Source organism: Gymnogyps californianus, chromosome 5, assembly GCF_018139145.2.
Source record: "Gymnogyps californianus isolate 813 chromosome 5, ASM1813914v2, whole genome shotgun sequence".
NCBI lineage: Eukaryota > Metazoa > Chordata > Aves > Accipitriformes > Cathartidae > Gymnogyps > Gymnogyps californianus.
This window is the reverse complement of record NC_059475.1, coordinates 41,177,369-41,200,446: the sequence shown is the minus strand read 5'-3', so window position 1 is coordinate 41,200,446 and position 23,078 is coordinate 41,177,369. Positions and strand designations below refer to the sequence as shown.

The window sequence follows — 23,078 nt, the reverse complement described above, 5'->3', positions numbered from 1 at the left end:
GAGTTTGGGGGTTTGTTTTTCTGTTGGGGTTGCTTTTTTTTTTTCTTCTTCTCTTTTTTTAAGCTGTTGATATTGAAGCCTGAAGACACCCTTAACAGCTGAACAATTTAAAGTGTTAAATATACCTAATATAAGCCAAATGCATCATAAATTTTACAACTGAGAAGTAAAAAATGCATTACCATACATGATCTACTATGTACTTTGAAAAATAAGTTTTTACTACAAAAATCAACCAAATTTGGGTTCAGTCATTCAATATACTTTTTTATTAAACAGAGCAAAGCATATGTAATTACATGGATTATTTAATTTAGATTTTTTTAACTTTTCTTTCTTTATAACATCTTGTGAAAGCTATTACAAAAAAAGTTCAGGAGTTACACTGACAAATTATTCTACTTCTTGCCTACTGTATGAAAGCTGCAATTTCAAAAAGATTGAAAAGACCCATTTTTATGTTAGACTTCAAAGACATCCACAACAGTATTAGAGCTTCTTTGTTCTTGTACAAAATGCATATTTTAACAGATTAGAAAGATTCATGACTCAGTCCCTTTATCTGTGTCAGCAGCTAATCGAACCTATCAAAACATCATCTAACAGCTGTGCCACCTAATTCCTTCTCAAATGAAAGTAAATATTTGCAGAAAAACCTACATAATGTTTTAAACCTGACTGACATCCTTTCCCTCAACTTTCTGAGGGTTTTCGCCCCAACAAATGGGGGGACTACCCACTGACTGACTAACTACAATGATCTTACAACTCATTACAGTTTTGTTTTCAGCCTAAAGGGACTGAAGATTTACAATGGTCTAAATTAGATTGACTTCATGACCTCCTGGGTATAGTCAGATCTTCACCACCACAGGCCACTTATTCCTAGGAGTCAGCAGGAATGTATCTACGAGTGTACCAAATTTCCTGAAATGAAGACTAAATACATGCACACTGGAGAAAAATATCCCTCACTTACCTAGGAGGACTTTGCATATTCAGCTACTACTCCAAATTACAAAGCTGATCTTTGTTTCAAGCTAATACAATAAACCTGACAGCTTCTCAAAAAAATTTACACACTTACTCAAAAGTAAGACAGATGCCTGTTTCCGAGATGCACTGCTTTTGTTCGTGGATATGGTTCAATAAAACAGTTGTCTTCAAACAGAAAAATAGTTAACAGATTCTCCAGTTTCTACAATTCATGTTAATGAAAGCACAAATGTTCCTGTAAGTACAGTGCTTTCCACAGGATTATAGGAGAAAGGTCTTTTGGAAAATCTTTAAATCACTGGCAGAACCTCACTAAAGATAGCCTAAGGTAGGTTTTTTTCCTTCACTAAGCAATTCAACATGTTAGGTAAAAAGAGTTCATACTGCCTAAAAGTAGCAGCTTATACAGAAAGCATTGCCCCAATAAGCTAAGGTTTTGAGTTTTGTTTCTCCCAGCTATCCCTGCATTGCATTATGTAAGCATCCCTAGGATACTAATAATAACCCTTTAGTCAAGGTTTAATTATCTTGGAAAAGCATTATGGCAGCTACCACGGGATCTTTTAAGACAGGCACAGCACAGTCCAGATCATCTCTTCCAGCATTTACAATGTTTTAAATCCTCAAGAGATTAAATAATTTGCACACACCTGGATGCTACCACATGAAACTGTTAATCAGAATTACCAACACCAGATACTTCTCACACTAAGTGAAGTTTAATCCAGATGCATGAGTTACAATAATAAAAAAAATTAAATTAAATTTTAATAAATTGTGTTTTCACCCATATAACCCACACCATATAAATCAGCACATCTTTCAAAGTACTGCTGTATTAAAAGAAATCCTAAAAAACATGCATAACATCAGACAAGGCAAAAAAGAACATCTGGGCAGAAGGAACAGACTATAGGGGATCACAAGCAGGACGAAGAAGGCAACAAAAGAAAAAAAAAGCTCTAGGATGCCTCTAATGTCCTCTGATATTATTTTCATATGCATATACATCTCATACCAATGCTGAATCATTTTTTTTCTTAAGTAATGCTAGCATTACGCAGACAGAAATGCAGCACTCAAAGCACATCCAAGCATGTCGAAGTCCCCCTGCTTCTAAGTATTTTTCAGAGCACAGCACACACCACTGCTACAGCCACCCTTGGCACTCTGCAGGAACAGGATTCAAGTAATACAACTCCATTGTCTTCTCATGGCTGCATTTTCTCCTTACAAAAATATTTCTATCCTGTGCTATTAAACAAACAGCATTCCATCTCTCCAGCTGGCACAGCAACAACCAAGTTCAGAACAGCTGTTCTCAAGTTAACATGTGTCCTTTTCCTTCCACCTGCCCAGCTGTGAAAGAAAGTTTGAATCAATCTTCAACTTTACTACACTTGGAAAACACTTTCTAGAGACCTGTATTTTTTTGTTGCCTTACTGCAAGTTCTGAACAGCTTAAACTCTCAAGATATAACTGACAATGTAACCATTCCCATATGATTTAATCATGTACTTCCACCTCACTGGAAGCTACTTTGAAAAAATATACTAAACTAACACATGCAGAATTATCAACCTCTTCATAAAGAGAAAGATCCTTACCAATATTCCATCAGGCAGAGAGAACTCAAAAGTAGAAATAAATATATTGTCGGCACATGAAAACACAAAAGTATTCTCTTGGTCCATTCAGCAAAAAGTATACTTAAACACTCACAGATGTTCACATTTACCTTCTTATCAATGCTTTTAAGGTTTCCCCACCTCTCTAGCTAAATGCTCTCTAGCATAGGCTAACTACTGCCAGGATTTGCTCTTTCTGCAGTATTGGTGCCAGCTGTCATAGTCTCATTTGATCATTGGTGAGCTCAAGACCACAAAAAAACCAAAATTTACAGGATAAAGGACTGTGGTAAAGAACTACAACTCCTCTTCATCTTCTGCTTTTACATCATTGACTACATCATCCTTTTTACTTCACTACCATTAATCTTCTCAACAAGATATTAATTTGCCCAATTAGACCTCTTTAAAGATTTGTGACAAATATTCAGCGTAAGGTACATCTATATAATCAATGCATCTCTTACCCCAGTACAAATACAGTAAAGTTTTCATTCCAATTTAGAAATGTCTCTCACCTACACTAAGAAATGAAAAAAAGTTTTCACAGTCACCAGGCATAGATTCTGTATTTACAAGAAAACTAAACACTACATCAATAGATGAAGAAGATATTCTTGCATATATTCCTGAAAGATGAGAATCCTACAGCTTCATTTTGTGCAGTGTACAAATTACAGGCATAGATAACCTCACTAAAATATCCTTTCCTTTAACTTCTCCGGCAAGACTCTCAATGTAATTAAAGTTCAGTTTAGCCTTTGAACTTGGCCACTGCCTTGTGAGCGATAGAGATTTGCAAGACAGCTGTATTCTGAATTAATGATTTTCAAGCTCTGAACTTAGTTGCAATAAATCCTTTTGGGGAGGGGAAATAAAATTAAGTTGTGGAAGGCTATATTAGACAGAGTCTCTCTGTATACTGGCAGAGAGAGGTCTTGTAAAAAAAACAGTAAATTTTGCCTCCTTTGCTTTTCCTTATGCAGATTCAAAATTACTGAATTGCTATTATGTTTGTTCTCTTACACAGGTGAGTTTTACTATACATGGTCCTTGTATAGATAATATAGGTCCATGCTAATGACAACATGATCCATATCTTTCCTCCTGTTAACTATTTTAGCAGACACTTAAGAGTTGCTTAGTCTCTCCGATACACTTTCTTTATGTAGGTTCCCTTTTTTGTCTTTCAGGTAGTACTAACTATGAAATCAATTACATTTTCCAGTAACAGATTTTTCAACCAAATGCAACCAATTCCATTCATATATCACAGAGGATCCCTCCACACATAATTCTGTGTTCAGTGGAGAACCTGGTGATAGTCATTGATTTCTTCCAAGTTGCCAAATGCTTTATTGAGGAACAAGCCTGATAAAAGACTTCATGCCAACAGAGAGAAAGAAGAAAAGGAAAAAAAAAATCAGCTCACAGAAAGCTGCTATAAATAGCTGTTAATCAACATAGCCTATGTTACTGCTAAACATCCAGAGACTCTTTGACAGCATTAATTTCATTTTTGCTTATCTTTTCTGAGACTTCTTTCCATACTTAGTAGGGCATATGTATCCCCACTGGACATTAGTGGATGATATTTTACTTTGAAGTAAACTCTGCAGACCACCAGAATTCCCTAGTGTTCAGCCTGGAAGGGATGGAGGCACAGGTTAATGAGCTGTCATTGTTCTATATGGTGAAGGATTCCCTACATTAGAAGGGTTCCCAATATGCAGCAGCTGCAGCCCATTCCAAAGACAGAAATTCCAGCTTTGCTAAGTGAAGGTGCCAGTTATTTTGAAAGCTGGTGCTCTTAATCCACCACCAAGACTCTCAATTTACCCTTTTAATGTCATTATAGACTTAGAGCTAATCTCAAACTGCAAGCAGCAACACATGGGACAAAAGGGAACTTAAAATCAGGATAGGCTCTGGATTCCTTGTTTGACATACTGACACACTGAATAGCCATCTTTTAATCCCTAATTCTCAAACTCTTTCAGCTGCACGCTATTAAAGTGTCTAGCTGTAAATTGGATTAAAGCCAAAAAAGTACCACTGCAGTTTTCTCACTCTCTATCCTAGAAATGCAGTCTTGTTTTAAACACTCACTATTCTACTGGTTTAAAAGCCCTTTTCCTTCATATGAAGATCTTCTAGTTTTCTGTCAGCTACAGAATTTCTCTGGCACTTTTAACCACAACAGTCTGCAGTAGCTCCTAGTCAGATTTCTAAATAATCAGATACCAGTAATTCAACCTTGTTTGGTCTTCTTGCACACTATGTATCCTATTGAAAGAAAAAAATTCAGTACAGCACCATTTTAAAAATAAATTACCAAAATCCAAAACAGAATCTCAAACATTACTGCATCTCTACAAGATGCCCCACCGCTTTCACAGCTAGCCAAATTATTATAAACATGCTCCACCTTTCACATCAGTCTGTCTGACATCTGGACTGGGCTTTCAATGACTTGAAGGCTCAGGATGCAGGTAATTAACTCTACATGCAATACTTCAAAAAAAAAAAGTAAAAATTTTTGTTTTCCTCAAATTAAGCATATAGTCATTTGATTAAAATAAAACACTTTAAGTGGCCTATGTTTAAAAATATTTTTAATTTCACTCATTTTTTTACTTGAAAAACAGTAAGATTTTAAAAGCTTTATTCTCTCATTTTCTCAGTGGATCTAGAAGCTGAGCTGTCATTGCAAGATAACCCAAATCAATTCTAACTGGCATCTCCAGCTTTATTGACACTTTTTAGCATTAAGAAACAAGGATGAACACCTTATCTATAGCAATTAAAGTCTTCTGATTCTCTAAGCAACAAAGGTAAAGATGCCTAGAAATCAAACCCTAATAATCAGGAAAGCTGCATAGGAGGAGGACAAAACAGGACAAAAACTTGCCTTCACACTATTAGTATTCAGTGAAGGAGCCTATTATTGTCTAAATTCTTCTAGATTTGTTTGTCCCCCCCACATGGAATTTTTTCCTTACCAGAAAGAAATGTATATACATTGTGAAGTCATCTATTAATGCAGCAGTCAAATATTATCCTGTAGACAAACTGTTTAATTACAAGAGCCAAGTATTTGAAAAAAAGCTGGAATGTAAAGAAAACAGGCTGGGTGCATTATGAGTAGTTTTAAAATTAATGTGAGTTGTTTGATTAAATACACATTTTGAAATAATTAAAACTAATTTTATTATCACAATAGTGAATTCACATGAAGACTCTCCTCATAACTACATAATTTCTATTCTATAACTTACTATATATTCGTGAGAAACCTCTTACTCGTGCATGCGTATAACGGGCAGATATCCACACAAGTTTTCTGATTTAAAAAAAAAAAAACCAAAACCAACAAACCTGCGTTGTGACATTTTGACTGTGATATTGTTTGACTAAGTGTTTTTCATTTAGCTAATCATCAACTTTTCCCAGCTTTATTTACATTACAAGACAATGTGTTTGGCCTTTTACTGCCTGAGGTTAAATGCAATACAAGGGGGGAGAAGCCTCTGCTCACCCCCCGGCGCTCCCTCTGCCGGCCGGCTGCCTCCCTCCGTACAGAAACATTGATGGTCTTCGATTTAAAATACTACGTTGCTCAGCAACCAGTGGGTTTGCTTGGGAAAACAAAGGCCACTCCCTAAGATAAAATCACCCTTGATGTATTTCAAATTTTGGTCCTGGTCTGCTTGACCCAATAATCACCTGACACAGAGTTAGGCTAGCATAGTTAAAACTGATGCCTTTAATCACGTGTCCCCACTACTGCAGGCAGAAGCCACTTGCTTATGCTTACATGCTAATTTTTCCATATGGTTTTACTTCTTGCTTCTCTGTCCTTCACAACACAAAAACCATTTCATCCTATAGTGAAAAATGTAAATCTTCCTGGAAAGAAAAGGAGAGTCAAAGGAAATCTGACTGGGGAGCTTGCCTCAGAGTGACAGCACAAGCATGCAGCCTCCCAACTGGATTTGTGCCATCCTTAGTCACGCACAGCTGGTGTTTGCTCACTAAAATACTCTGTTCATAAACAAGCAACCTCTATCCTATTATTGCTGCCATCTATTAATTCAACTTGTTTCTACTATAATAAATCGTCTCTGGCCAGGCAGGTTTCATAAATAGTCATTCTACTCTGAATATGAATTGTCCTGGCATGAAACCCAAAAATTCTTCCCAAGTGCTCCTTGGGGAGCACAACTGACTGCTGGTACATCAAAAGAACAAAAAGAATCAGCTGTCAAACTAAGCAAGCAATTAAAAAGAGGACACAAGGGTAAAACTTTAAGTTATTTCTTAACACAAAAAGACCACTGTATAGATTTATAGGTCTTGGTACAGGCACAAGAGCTTATACAATTCTTAACAAATCCATCTACAACAGGTAACTCAGGGTACCAAGAGCCTAATATTCCAGAAATGGATAAGAGGCTGCCCTGCTTGATTCCCTGGCTTTACATCAAAAAAACCCAAAACAAAACTCACAAAAAACCTACTCTGTCTTGGACATGGTATCTAGGCATCTAAATGAAATCCTGTCTTGAATTATTTACTCTGTAACCATGAGGTAAAAATACGCCAAACAGACTGAGCACCAGCATGCAAAAAACTTGAACTCCTGAATTCTAATCCCAGCTCTGCCAACAACACTGTGTGCCAATGACAACGTCCAAGGCTCTGTCGGTGCCTTAATACTTCAGACCATCACTGTAACTGAAAAAGCTTCCATATTAAAAAAAAAAAACAACAAACCATAAGCGTGATGTATGCCATCATTATCTTGCAAAACAAAAAAAAAGAAGAAAATATATTAATGCATGAACAAACAAGATAAGAGTTGAGTTTATTCAATCCACCTTAACTTTGTATTTTCTAACCTGTAACTACATCAATGCACAATTTCACCACGGCAGCAGCTTGCTAAATTGTGACCATCAGTTCATGCAAGTCACAGCTATTTCATCAATTTCAGCTGCTCTTCATTGATTAACATCCACCAGATGCTGGCCTCCAATTTTACACCACCACATAATCATATCATCAGAAATGACTAGTGCATTACATGTTTACTTAACTTTCTTGGCTCAATTTCATTTAAAATTATTTCTCAGTCCCTGATTTTCCAAGTAACTCCAGCAACCACCTCTTCAACCATTCTACACTATGGTCTCTCTTATTTGTGTGCTTTGCAAGTGTTTTAATGGGCTACTGAAGTGGTGTATCACATTATGATGTTTAAAGACAGATGTTTAACTCCTAACACAGGGTATAATCCCAAAACTTGTGTATGTCAGAATTACTAAGAGATGTTTCACCTAAATATAGATTTAAACAATGCACAAAACTGCATGTTTGAAAAGTATCAGGCACAATTCTATAAACACTTAAGCTGGTACAGAAAGTTATGTGCAATTGGTTGACATGGTTTCCATGGAGCTACTCAATGACCATGCCACAACACAGATCTCATTGCAGGATCACATTCATTTTGTAAAAGTATTACAGCAAATGCCATGTTTTAAAGTTAATTAGAAGGAATCATTCAAGCAGTTTTGCTTTCAAGATGACAGATTTTTCTCTGAAATCAAATTACTTCAGCAGCCTATTTAAAACATAGAATTAAAAACTGTGAAATACCAAGATCAGATGCCATTACAAACAGTACATATTTCATATAACAGCTTTAAACACTCTCTTCTTATCAAGTATGACTGAGTTTATGGAATTTTTTTAATCTTTTACAAAATTCCTACAGGAAGCGTGCAGATTGCATGTAAACCTCACTCCTACCTGTTGTTTTCTTCTACTCATCTTTTACAACAAGAAAAAGATGCTACATGTACCATATTAAAGTACTTGAGGATACTTTGTATTTAATTAATGCTTTATGAGTACAAAACCTGCATTATATACCCTCACACAGGAAGTGAAGCTTGCTTCTGAGTTTACCTCTGTGGCAATAAATGTGCACAATGGAACTACTCCCAGTTTATAGCAGCAGGTGGACATAACGCAGACCTGTTGTTTTTACACTTGAATGGTTCCCACTGTCTATTTATAGTCCAAGTAACAGTTTGAGCAATACGAAACTGGGCAATGATATTTTGTCACTCAAAAAATGTATTTCCAAGCTTTAGGGAAGATACGTAGCTCCTTTTTTTCCCTCAGCTGTTTACATATAAAGTATTTTTACACATTAATTTCTCTGAAAAAAGTAAATCTTTATAGCTATACAAAAATGTTTTGGACACCATCCAGCACTTACTCATATTTTTTCCAAGTCAGTGCTCTGAAGTGACAGTTTAATTATTTATTACATGTCTCCAACCTGCACAAACATCCTCTACTATGTCTACACATCCTTGTGGAACTGCAATTGAACTCAGAGACAGACACAGGAAAGGACACAGCCAAACCTAGATGAAGGATGAGACCTACTAAGTCATTCATGGTACTGATAAAATATAAACAAATAAATATAAACGCTAAAGTCCATGAAAGACAAATAAAGAAATTAACTGTCAGAGTAAATACTTAGATTTAATGTATGTGACTGCCCCCAGCAGTAACCATTTTATTTATGACACACACGCTTGTTTCACATTAAGGCTGATAATTAGATGTTCACCTACCGAATCATTTGCTGCTAGGGCGAGGGCTATATTTACTGCAAGAAAGAGGAAGAAAAAAAAAAAAAGATTAAGTGCAAGAAAACTTAATTCCTAAGTACTGAGAATGTTATCATTACTACCAAGAGAAAATATAATATAAATACATCACACTTACTTAATAATTGCATTCATCATCTTGGTTCTTAGCTTCTTGCACCTCTACAATATTACCAGTTTAAGTGGCAGCAGCACCCACATTTCCGTCCATGTTTGCTAACAGGCTAACAAACTCAAACTAATCTGCAATAACTTCCAAACTCTAACTTTCTAGAGGACACTGCAAAATAAAAATACAATCTAAGTATTTTGCCAAAGGGTAACGTTAAGAAAAGAATTTTGAGCTACCCCCTTGACTTTTGAAAAGCGGACACTGTACTATAAAACTAAAATAACCCTACCATCGGTAACCTTCACCACAGTCTCTAGTGAACTTTCTTAAAACTAGAGATTAGGTAAGTATTGACCTAAACTATTAAACTACAGTGACCAGAAAGATGATCATATCCCTTTTTTTGATTTCTTGTGATATATTAAATGTGGATATTTTCTGAAAAAAGGTGCAATGCATGCTTTTCACTTGATTTTTATGTCAGAAAACAAAGTCTCATCTACCCTGAAAGCATCTGTAACAACTAAAGGAACAGAAAGACAGGATGAAGCAAATAAAAAGACTGTGAGTTTGTTTACAGCTTCTACATTTCCATCAATACTTAACTCCCATAACTAAAAATCACATGCAAGAAATGCTATCTTTTAATGGCTCACCAGCTTCAATTATGTTGGAAGACCTCCTAGAAGCTTCAGTATAACCAAATAGTAATTGTTATAATCCAAGCAGTAACATGTTTTAAAAGGGGGGGGGGGAACAACAACACAGAAAAAAAACGCAACACACACCCACACACAACTCTTTCTTGGGTAACATCTTTTGCTTTCTTTACACATTGCTATATGTCAGTCCACAGAGCCTTTTAAGAAAGATAAGCTGCGGTCAGTCTTGTTCTACTGGAAGAGTATGAAGGCATTGAGAACAAGGTGGGGAGCCAGATTCCCAGCTTAAAGAACTTAGTATTGAGAAAGGTAAGTTCCTCTAAACAAAATGGTGAGGAGGTTAACAAGGAAAATCGTACAGCTCTCCCCAAGAAGCACACAGCCTCTGTTTACTTCTAAACTGATAAAGCATATAGATTTTATTCTTCAGTTTGCTATTTAAACAGATGCTTGGTTAACTGTTCCCGCAATCAATCAGAGGAAAATTCATCCTCTGAAACTTGGAGACCAATCTACAAATCACAGATAAGGAGAGAAAACAAGCAAACCAATGATAAATAAAAAAGAAAAAAAAAAAATCAACTGCAGCTCGTGTCTGAAGAGGCACAAAGGAAGCAGCAAGTTAGTCCACACACTGTCTTAAAACCACTTTATGCACCTATCTTCTTCCTATACAATTATCATGTCTGAAAATGAAAGTATGATCTACAATGTTCTTCAATAAAGGATATTTGACTATTGAAGGGAAAAAAGGGAGACAGCGGGAATAATATAGTGGGAAAACCTGAGTTTTTTAGCTGGATATCTAGCTGGACACCTCATGTTCTCTGCTGAATCCCAGCTGATTCTTGCACTCTGTTGTCTTTGTATTACCGTCAGTTCCAAGAGGGTGTAGAGATGCAGCATGGGACCTAACCTGACCCTAAGCATTCCTGTTGGCCCTAACTCGTAAGTTCCCATAACCAGGAGTACAGGAGAGCAGGGCAGATACATTCCAGAAGTTCAATACAACTATTTTTTAAAACTTCACAGCAGGCTCCAAGAAAAGTCACCATGGTATCTCTGCCCATGCTAAACCAGCGAACCAGTATCAAGAATGATGCACAGGGAGATGTGAGTTAGTCTTCTTGAAATCGGTACAAGTCTGGGAAGGTTTATTAGTTTGGACTTTGTAACTTCCAAATCCAAACTGGCCCTAGGAATAGCACAGTTGACTTCTCAGAACACTGAGCTAACAATACAAACAAAACTTCCTGGCCCAAAATCAGACATGTACAGAGCCAGCTGAGTGTGTCTGCATCTGTGACATGGTTAATCTACATCATCAATAAAATACCTATAGATAACTAAGACGAACTCTCTCTGAAAGATAACTTTCAATACTTACATCTCAATGTAAGTGGCATTTAGAAATAGAATAACCAGTTTATGACTATTTATCAGAATATTTTAACATGCAGAGAAGGCCCAGAATCAAAAACCATGACACTGATCCTGGAAAAGAACCATGAACAAACACTATTATCACCTTTGCCAAAGCCCAGACCTGTGTCCAGGTTGGTCAGGCGAATAGATGGATTTTAGCCTCTACCTTGAAAGGGTGAGTTTCAACAATAGTACATCCTACATGCAGAATAAAAGCATGCAAGAGAAAAAAAAATTAAAACACAGTTAATATGACTGAGATAAAGTCAACACATGGTCAAATGTATCAGCTCTCCTGAACAACAATGAAAAATCTCAGCCCGTTAGTCTTTGCTAAGAAGGCCAAGGTAGTTGGTATTATCAATAGTTTTATTTTCCTCAAACTGCAGGATTAACAAAATGTGAGCAAGAACACCAGTGTCCTGGTTTCGGCTGGGACAGAGTTAACTTTCTTTTTAGTAGCTGGTACAGTGCTGGGTTTTGGATTTAGTGTGAGAACGATGTTGATAACACTCTGATGTTTTAGCTGTTGCTAAGTAGCGCTTATCTTAAGCCAAGGACTTTTCAGCTTCCTGTGCTCTGCCAGCAAGCAGGTGGGCAAGGAGCTGGGAGGGAGCAGAGCCGGGGCAGCTGACCTGAACTAGCCAAAGAGGTATTCCATACCATGGAACGTCATGCCCAGTATATAAACAGGGGGGAGCTGGCCGGGAGGCGCGGATTGCGGTTCGGGAACTAACTGAGCATCGGTCAGCGGGTGGTGAGCAATTGCATTGTGCATCACTGGTTTTTTTTCTCCCCCCCCCCCCCCCCCCCCTCTTTTGTTGCATTCCTTTTCATTACTATTATTATTATATTTCATTATTACTATTGTTAGTATTATATTTCACTTTAGTTATTAAACTGTTCTTATCTCAACCCACGAGTTTTACGTTTTTTCCTTTGCTTTCCTCCTCCTCACCCCACTGGGAGGGGGAGGGGAAAGCGGCTGCGTGGTGCTTAGTTGCTGACTGGGGTTAAACCACGACAACCAGCCATTGATTTTTATTGCACTTCCACAGCTGAAAACAATAAGAGTTTCAATAAATTTGAAACTTCTCCTCTTTCAAGACCACACTTTGAACTCTTCTCATGCCAGGATCACTCTTCTACAGTACTCTCATCTTCAGGGTAAGCATGCAAAAGAGGGGACAGAAAAGACTAAAAAAAACCAAACAAACAAACAAAAAGAACCAAAAAAAAAAAAAAAGAACCCACCAAACACTTTGGCCAGATGGAGTAAATATAGCAAAATGCTGGTAAAAGACAGAAACTTGACAGGAAAGAGATAGGAAACATAGGAAACAAACAAACAAACCAACACTTATACTAAGCAAACAAAAACGACAACAACAACAAAAAAACAACCAAAGTATTTAAACATGCATCGAAAAATAGTTTTCCTACTACACAATTTCTTCTTTTAATCATTGAGTACATTGATTTCAGAAGACCAAAAAGTGCCAGAAGCAACAGAGGATACAATATGAAAGCTATATGCAACAAACAAAGTTATTCAACAGGTTAAGGAATGGCCCTTACAAACTTGACCAGAATGCATATCCACTTGTCCTGAAACGGAGATCCAGAGGAACTGAAACATAATTACACTGGGGGAAAGAATATGAAGAGTCTTGACAGTCCTTCAGAGAGATAGACAATAAGACTGATGATATTTTCTGTGGTGCTTTACAAACTAGAGGTGCATGCATACTATCCTCCTTCCTTTTCAACTCCTGCTTTCAAAATGAGTCAGCGGAGTTGTCACCAAACATGTTCCCCACAGACCTCCATTATGAAGAACATCATGTTAAGTACATAATTGAGCAATGATGCCATGCAATACTTTTGTTCATACGAGTTATCTGATCTTCAGTTGTTCACCTGAACCATGAAATTTATTCTCATTTTAATAAACAAGAACCTAGATTCCTTTTTCTTCTCAATATTATAAATGAATACATGCATTAACAAAAGGCTGTCCAGTACAGCAACATTTGAATGGTTCATTTACATTTCAACTCTCTTATTTAATGCTTGTTGAACCCTGATTTTTTATTTTTAAATGCACAAGTATGAACTCCCAGCTTTAAGTATTATTTATACGTGTCATACTTTATGTACAAGTTATATACAGATACGTACAAATTGCATACAGACACCAGTTAGTGGAACTTAAATTAGCACATTTGTTTGCAGACACGAGGAGGATAATCTGAATTTACTGTTCAAATTATGTTCATTTTATAAATTGTTGATTTAAAAACAGATACTTGGTATTTTCAGTAACCTGAAACAACCAGCCTATGAATTAGAACCATCAACCAAAAGGTACATGATTAAGAAACGCAAGTGTTGATTGTTTTGCATGTCTTTGTACAGGAATGTGTATCCTACGTATAGGATAGTATGCATGTGTACCCTATGTACGGGAAAAAAAAACTTTCACTTTTTTTTTTTTTAAGTACAGTTACTCTTACTACGGATATCATGTTTCTTCTAGTATTTATGACAGTCAGTCCTTTTCAAGCATGGCTGAAATGCAAACCACAAAATGAGAAATTAAGAGCTACATCAATGTGTTATTCACAGCAAATGGAGATGAACAGTAGACAACATTCAACTAAAGGGTGACTCTTTTCCAATCCAGATGCTAAGGAAGAGATCTTTAAACAAATTTCTAACACTTTACAGAGATCCTTCCAAAGAGGTTTACCTTCTGTGTCATCTTTGTTTAAGTTCAAGCAAATTTCTGCAGTACTGGTAACCCACGTACTATCTTGTTCTACCCCCTAGGAACTGCACATTTAGAGAAAAATTAATTCAAAACCTAATGGTGGGGCTGAGAGAAGAGTTCAAGGTGCTTCACAAGGCTCTGATCAATTTGTGTGGTTTATAACTACTGTTTCACTTTTCATTTATGAAATGCCTATACAAGTAGTTGAGAAAATTGGACAGAGACCTGATTTTGAAACCTTCTAAATATTAATATCCTTTACAGAGCACATGACTATGCCAACATAGCACAGAGGAGCACTATACAGGCACACCTATGCTGCCAGGGAAGGAGGAACAGTATCACTGCACCAGCATATGATCCCCTCCACCTCAAATTACACCACCTCTTAAGCAAGCAGATTGTCCCAGGACAGCACTGCACTATTATGAAGATATTATTTCAAAGCTGTTTGCTTGATCTGCACCTCATTTAAAGCCAAGACCTCTGTACCCACATAGATTCTCAATGGCCGCAATGGGACTTGCGGCTGTGGTGAAGGGCTGTGTTAGTGGGACTCAATTACAAGGCAACAACACAAGTGCCCAAATATTCCTTACAAAGTATTAAAAAATGTGCAAAGTAAACAATAAAAAAAAAATCTTACCTGCTGTTGTTGATTTTCCAACTCCCCCTTTTCCAGAAGCCAAGACCACCACCTGCTTAACTCCTTCTATGGGCTTCTGTTTCGGCAGTCCACGTGACAGGATCCGGGCGCGTTTGTCCCTTAGAGCCTCATCCCTGGAGCTTGAGGACTAACAAAAACAGAAAGCAAGCGAATGTGTATGCACCAACCTGCAGTTTTCACAGAGAAAGCTGACCAGGAAGAATCCACCTGCACGCTGAGAAATTTTCACTACTGGTCCAAAAAAACATTTTGCATGCAGGCTCTCCCAAAGGCAACCTGCTTCACAGGCAGGCAGGCTGGCAGGAACATGGCCTACTTAAAAATAATCCCGGTGGGCATTTTGTTTAGACAAACAGTTAAATATGATCGATCTTAAAAGAAAAAAAGAATGAGGGCTTGTGTTAAAATAAACCAAATCACCACTTAAAAAGTTGGAAGCTTTAACGTAAAAGACCGCTAGGTCTAGCCTATTTTTTACAGTTGCTTCAAGCACAACAAATACAGCTAATAGCAAAGGAAGAGAAAGCCTAGGTGCTGAGGTGCCTGTGAACCGCAGGCAGCTTTCCAGAGGGCTGTCCCTCCCCTGAGCCGTGTCAAAGGTATCTGTACAAGTGCCGGTTCGCTGGAGCAAGTCCCACTTTGCTGTTATTTCAGAAGAGGTACACGATGGCTCTTCGGCACCTGCGGGCCCTCCGCAGCAGGACAGATGGACTACCAGACAGGAGCCTGCAGCTCTACAGGCAGCGTCCCACCTACTACCTGGTGGCCCAATTTTACCACCACAGGCGGTGAGCGACCGCTTGCTACTTCCACAGAATTGACTCAGGTCCAGGCAAAAACCGGGCAGAGACTCATCTTCCTCTGCTCGGTCCGGCCGCTGCCTCAGACCACCCCGCGCCGCTAACGCCCTGCAGCGACCGTACCCCACACCGCAGAGTAACTGCTGGACCGGCTGCGCCAGGACACAGCCCGCCAGGGCATCCGAGCGCTCTAGGCCACGGCGGCCCTCCTGCCTCCCGCCCCCCCGCAGCTCCCCTCCGAGCACAGAGACAGCCCGACCCTCCGCGACCGGCGGGCACGGCCGTCCCGCTCCCCTCCCGCCCCGGGGCGGACCCGGCGCACAGCGGAGAGCTCACGCTTCACTCACCGCGGAGTCGGCAAAGGGAGCGGCGCAAGCGGCGGGCCTGCAGCCCGGGTCGCGCCGCGGCACCGTTAGAGCCCTCCCGCCGCCGACGGGGAGGCGGGCGGCGCGCAGCGCCCAACGCCAGGCGAGAGCCCCCATGCCGGCCGCCTCCCCCGCCCCGGGCGCGCTGAGATGGCGCCGTCTCGCCGCGCCTCGGCCCGCCCCCTGCGCCGCGCCGGGCTGGGCCGGGGCACCGGGCGAGACGGGAGGGGCCCGGCCCCAGCCCCTGCACAGCCCGGGAGGCTCGGAGCCCCGGCGGCGGGGCTGAGGCTGGGGCTCGCAGGCCCCGGGGAGCGCGGAGAGCTTGCTGGAGATGGAGGATTTTGCGGTGAGGGAACTCCTGCGGCTGCGGACCTTGGTGGAACAGACCGAGGCCTTCGCGGATCAAGCGCCGAGCGGTGGCACTGTGAAGCAGCAGCACAAAAAAGCAGCTCCTTGCCGCTGTCTGTAAGAAAACTGGGCCCAAGGGGAAAATACCGGGTGAACGTATGCATTACAAATTGGTTTGGGGTTATTCCGCATAGTGATGTACTTGTCCCCAGTGAATCTCGTTCTGGTTTTCTCTGCGGCACTCCTTCAGCTTGTCAGTGCCTTTTGAATTCTCATCTTGGCCCGCAAAATGGTTGGCCAAGAGCTTGGTCCTTCCTTGGTTTGTGTCCTCTGCAAATATAATAAATACATTCCATTTCATCGTTTGGGTCATTAATTAAAAGAACAAAGAGACCTGTAGCCAAGACAGATGCCACCTGGTATTTTTTTTTAATAATACTAATATTGAAGCACTAATAATTGTTCTGATTATAGATTTGGTTTTCCAGCCAGTTTACACCCACTCCGTAGAAGTTTTATGAAAACCACGTTTCTGTTCTTTATGTCGTGTGAGATTTGTGTAAAGCTTTAAGATACACATCATCTACTGCTTCTCTCCCACCTACAAGGCTTGTAACCACGTTGTGGAAGGAAATTAGATCGGTTTGACATGATTTGCTCTTGACAATTCCATGAATAGTCCTTATTCATTTAAGTGGTATTATAGAAGTAATTCAGATCTTGGCAGTTTCAGGCCATTAACTTTCAAAGATAAAACACGGTGTAGACAGTGTCCTTTGTTGGTATCTGTTGTAATACGTAATGGATCAGAGGATTTTACATCAGTTTAAAGCGTTATTGTAATAAACATTTCCTCTCATTCACAGTGAGCGGAATTTTCACCGCTATTTTAAATGTTATTTTTTGACTTGTATTATTAAAAGCATTTAGCATTAATCAAGCATTTTGCTAAAACCCACCATTTTCAAAGGCTTATTCTAGTGCTCAGCTACCACACAAAAAATATGATAAAAAGAAAATTTTTTGCTATCTTTTAAGTGATTCTCATTCAGCCTCTCATTTTTGTTGTACCCACATGAGCATATTTTGCATAGCTAGCACAGATACTTGAAGAGGTCAAATAGTTTCCCAATAATTTACCCTACTGCCAAACCAAAATGCAAAAGAATACTGAAAACCAATAAGCCACTTCATTTTGAAACTATAATATAGATCTGCCTCAAAGGCCTTTTTTCACTGCCTCAGGAAACCATGTTACCTTTTGCCTTGCAAGAAATTTGCATAATTGGTTTTCCTACCTTGAGCAGTTGGAGGCAGTATTAAAGTACAAAATACTATGCATCTCACAGAAATGAAATCGGTACTGCAGGATCACTGGTAGGCATACAGTTTAGATACCCATCACTTCAAAGTCTATACAAAGAAAAGAAAACAGCAAAAAAGTTCCATCCTACACTCTTTGGTTCTGAGAATAGCTCTAACACCAACTGGAACAATCTTCACAAATATTTTTGTGGGTTTGTTTTTTTGTAAAGCTGATCTAGCACAAAATAAAATTGATTTTTAGAAAAGTAAGCTGAAGGAGTTTTCCAAACTGTCGCCTAAGAAAGAACAATTCTCAATATTTTTAGTTTTAATAATTTCTTTTAGCACTGGTTTGTTAATAGTAGGGGAGCTAATACGGCAGTAGGTTGTATTGAATGTGAATATGAAAAGCAGAATATGGCCATTAGAAAGGGGTTAAATTTGCTCAGCAATAAAGCAGACATTTGCAAAATACCTTGATTGTTAATAGTAGAATACATTGATTACAGTTTGAGTAGTATTCCACCATCTCTACTAATTATGAAGACAGTTTTATGGATTATACACTTCTCATAATTGCTTTTGGCTTCCTATTTAAATTTTAACATTTGAAAGTATTGGTCTAAGTTGTTTGCCCAACATGTCATTGCAGTCCACATACAGTGCTAAAATATGAGTCTAGGAAAATGCAACCAAAAATTAATAAAGATTTTACTGCCAGACTTGAGTCTTTATGGAAACTATGGGCAATCTCTGCATCTTTCAGAAAATTCCACTCCAGACTTTTCAATAGTTCAACAAAGTGAAAACCACAATATTTAATTTTAATGCAAATTGATAACATTTTCTTTAAGTAAGTGTAAGAAAATATTTCAAAGACTTTAAATTGCTATTCAGCCTGAACACTACCATGATAAAAATATAATTGGTTTTTGTCTGAAATTAGATTGTCTTGTGTTTAAATGTATTTTCTCCACCCAAAATCAATTAAGGGTATTCAGGTATAGCTAGGAGAGATTTGTTGCCAAGTGACTCCAAATTTTAAAAATGAATTAACATTTGAAAAATTACTTGGTAGATAATTAGGTTGATTTATGTGCAACAGGAAGTAAGCAGCTAAAAAAAGGGTCTATTATCAAGACTGTAAGCTTTCAAGGCTGATGGAGCCCTGTGTTTCCATTCTCATTTCTGGTTGTCTGCATAGTACCATATTAATAATATAGTAAGTTAAGGACACGCTGCAAACTCTTACTCATCTGAGCCATCCATTCTGGTCACAATTTAAACTAGAAATTATATTAAAGAAAGGCTAAAGAAATGTTCTTCAAAACTAAGGGGTCATTTTAGCTTCATGACCAGGCCTGTAATCTTAGGCCGCAGAGGTATACCATAGCATACCAGGGCGAGTGTGCGTGGCATGGGGGTCACCGATTCTGGTTTTTTTCCCTGGCTGGTCAGCCAGCTCTGGCACATTTAAGATAAATAACGTTAAAATGTTGCTTTTTGTCTTTTTTTTCCACATAGTGATAATTACTTGGTTCATGAAGAAAGGAAGTCTAAGATAGTGAAATTTTAGGCCAGTTATCAAAGCTCATGTGATGGACAATGAGGCTGATGTTGTATGATAAAGAAATATAGATGAATACATTAAATTTTGAGATAATCATCCATATATTGTTGTATAGTAAAATAAGATACAATGCCCTAAAAAAGAGTTATGGAAGTTGTGGCACTTCTGGAGAAGCCAGGAAAACTTTCACTATGATGGCCTCTTAAAAGTTAGAGACTGCTTCTATCTGAGCCTCAGACTGCTGGAGAGCAAGGAGGACACCTGGGGTCATCACGTTCCCTTTTTTCCATGCTATCTTAAACTGGAGCAGTTGTTCCCAAGCTTTTTTAAAGCTAAGTTTGAAAAAAAAGATAATCTTCTGTGACTTCTTGTGCTCTTACCCAACAACTGCTGGTGCAGGGAGCCTTGCTGCTCTGCCCAGGTTTCTGAGCCTCGGGCTCGTTACTGTTATCTCTTGGCTCAGCCCATGCACTGTCTCAGGATGGCTGCCACCTCCTCCCTTTGGCAGCTCTGAGAGGAAGCTAGAGCTGCTCTCATGGCTTTTGCCAGACTGTCATTCTCCTGTGGGGCTGACAAACTAGATCAGGCTGCAAAATAAACCAATCCAAAGTGCCTACCAGTGTGAGTTCTTTGCTTTATCTTTGCTATGTTCCTCATGTAAGTTAAAGCAACTTCCAGGTTGCTTTACTTAATGCTGAGACATGAGATCTGGTCCTGCACAGACCAGCATCAGCTTGGCGGAGCTCGTGCACGTGGGCTCAGTGTCCTACCTGGGGGTAACAGGCTCCAGCCATATCAGTAAGGCACACCTCAAAAACGTAAGTAGGGAATTTCAGGCATGAGAGGAGAAAACAAGTGCAGGCGTGTATGAGGAGAGTCCTTATGTCTCACGCTATTGCCCCTCTGTCATTCATTAGAATTTCTCTTATGTCTTTTTGCTGCTATGCTTAGATACCAAGGCCGACATCACTGATATCGAGGCAGTGATGCCCACTTGTTGCAAAGTAAATTTGGCCCAAGGGATTTTAACAGATTCTGATTTCAAATATCCATACAAAACAAGTGAGGTTTACCTGTGTTTTCATATGGAATATTACCTTGTTTAAGAAGCAAACTTTGTTCATTACATATGGCAATACTTAAAACTGCAACATCTTAACAAGCACAATGAAAACACCTAAGAAACCATAATAATGTATTAATTTTTCTTTATCATGTGTATTAATATTTTCAATAAATATAAAACCACAAAAGTAGCTTCATCTTAGGTGAATGCTTTGCCAAACCTTAAACTGAGAAAGAAATTAAGTTGTCTCCTTTAGTTTGTTTTGCTAAATGAGGAAGAAGGTCTGGCAGAATTGAGCCCAATTTAGTTTGTATATTGCTTTCGTGTGGACATTTTAATCAGTGCAGTCCTTCACAGTCAAGAAGAGATGAAAACTTTATTTAAATTATCGCTAGATTCTTTTGAAGTCAGTCATCAAGTTCTTCAGGTGAATATTGCTTACTATAGTAACAGTCACATCACAGTGAAAAGGCAGCTGATATTACAGCAATTTTTCCAGCCTTAAGCAAGTGGTGCAGAAAATGAAAAGATTTATTTTGTTGAATATGCCCTTCAGTAAGAAAGCCACATAATTTTTCTTAGGTACCTGATAAATAGATATTCCGTGCATGAATGGAATTAACTCCAATTAACAGTATTTCCATACTTGAAGAAAAGAGAAGAACAAAGGTTTTGATTTTTTTAAAAAGTATTCCTAATCTTTGCCATGTATTTTACAAACATTGAAGGAAGACTGGCATTTTCTTTCTTTCTTCTTTCCTTTCTCTTTTTTTTTTTTCCCCAGTAATGGAGATAAATTGCAGTGATAAGAGTCCCAGGGGCAGAAAGAGCCCTATTGTATTAGACATTGTACAAATACAGAACAAAAAAGATGGTCAGTGTCCTAAAAGCTTCAGTAAACCTTTTGACACCACTGGTCTGAGTCGTAATGGCATTCAGTCACAGTTTCTGTTTCTGAAATCATTTTAATTCTGCTCTTCATTCATTTTTCTCAGTAATGAGCTTATGCTTTACAGGAAGCATTTTTGTTAACATAAGAACTTTGAGCCTAAATGAGTTCTGTACAGCAAATTAATCTTATTTGATCAATGAGGCTGATTGAGACATTACGTCAACTTTTAGTGGTTTTGGTGTTTAGTAATTATTTTTAAAATCTGGTTCATGTTCCAAACCAGTTCAGTGTTGCTCCGTGGCCATTCAATACCTATCTCGTAATTCCCAGTACACTAGCAGTGCAAGATATTTCAGAAGGGCACTGATGCACTTTGGGTGTATATGGACCACTTACACAATTATGGCAGCAGCAACCTGCTCCAGAGTGTTTCAGCGTGCAAGGACCAATCTCAGCTGAAAACAAATGTGATTCAAGAACACTCTTGCGTCTGCGCACCCTGTTTGAAGCACTATCACATAAAACTGTGAGGCACTCCACCACTGTGGAGCCAGAGCAGCTGATTCTTGGAATGCAATCCTCTGGTTAATCCTCAGCTGTGAAGGAAAGTAACTCTTCTTCAGGGTTTTACAGTGAGCCAGAGGCAGATCCAGGAATATAATTGGGAGTTCTTGATTTCTAATCTCCTATGCTGAAGTGTTACTATTACTGATTTACCCCCCCAAAAAAGAGAGACACAGTGCCTCAGATTTATAATTATGCTAACGTCCTCTAATGTCAAACAGCAGGCTGCTTTAGGCAGAGTAGAGCCGACTGCTGTTCGTAGGACAGAGAGCAAAGATAGGCATGTTTATAACTTGCCTATTTTCTCCTTTATAGGAAGCTTAGACCAAGGGAAGAACAGCCTAAAGCAGAGAAACTTTGAAGTTTAACTTTTACAAGAAGCTGAGCAAGTTCCTCTCGATTCAGAGAATTTATCTTTGCGTTCTTTTCCATCCCAGCTCCCTGGGCACGAAGAGAAGAGCGACTGGGTTCATGGCTCCCTACAACAAAGTAACTAGGTTTCTCATTGTAATTGGTTCAGAGGAAGGTAGTTTTCTAGTGAATTCTTCATGAAAGCCTTGGCCTATGGATCTTGAAACTAAGGTCTAAAACCCAACTCTATCACAGAAATAAAGGTAATTTGCATTCTTCTAACTACTGCCACTAAAGGACTGCACTGTACCTTTTAAAATACCAATTTAATCAAACTTTGACATGACGAAATATAATGGTATTACAGGAAATAGAGGGACTATTGACAGAAAATTCAAAATTGTTTTGACACTAAGTGATTGTTGAATTCAGCACTTGGCTTATTAGCTCACACTTAGGAATCACGAAAGTCGCTAGAGAAAGGAGGTTTGCAAAGCAGGATGGTGTCGTGCAACCCGCCTCTTGAGAATGGGCTCTGGCCCATCTTAACTGCTGAACCAGGACCAGAATCTTTTTTTGTTAGTGAGTAAGCCCTGGCCAAAAGTATGTCAGGAACCATTACAAGTAACAATGAGTGTCCAAGAATATTTCCTGCAATTGATTAACTTCGTAGTACAGATGTAGCCTGGAGGTTCACCTGAAGGTGAGCGGAGTCATTCTCTAAGCTCCAGACTGCATTAGTTAGATCTGTGTTTTCTGTAACAGGAGCTAAAACACCTCATATTTGTGCTGGAATTTATTTGTGAGCACCAAAATGGAGGTTTTTTTAATCTGGATGTGGCCTCACTCAGACTGTCACTA

At 38.8% G+C, this 23,078-nt stretch overlaps 1 protein-coding gene across 1 annotated transcript in view; it reads right to left on the bottom strand.

The window, feature by feature from the left end:
• Positions 1 to 16,238, bottom strand: part of NUBPL (NUBP iron-sulfur cluster assembly factor, mitochondrial) — a 91,460-nt gene extending 75,222 nt beyond the window's left edge. The window contains exons 1-3 of the mRNA XM_050897550.1: positions 16,104 to 16,238; positions 14,936 to 15,083; positions 9,282 to 9,316 (exon numbers count right to left, since the gene is read on the bottom strand). Of these exons, the coding sequence (XP_050753507.1) occupies positions 9,282 to 9,316; positions 14,936 to 15,083; positions 16,104 to 16,238 (318 nt within the window). The remainder of the gene's footprint in view (positions 1 to 9,281; positions 9,317 to 14,935; positions 15,084 to 16,103) is intronic.
• Between the last annotated feature and the right edge of the window lie 6,840 nt (positions 16,239 to 23,078).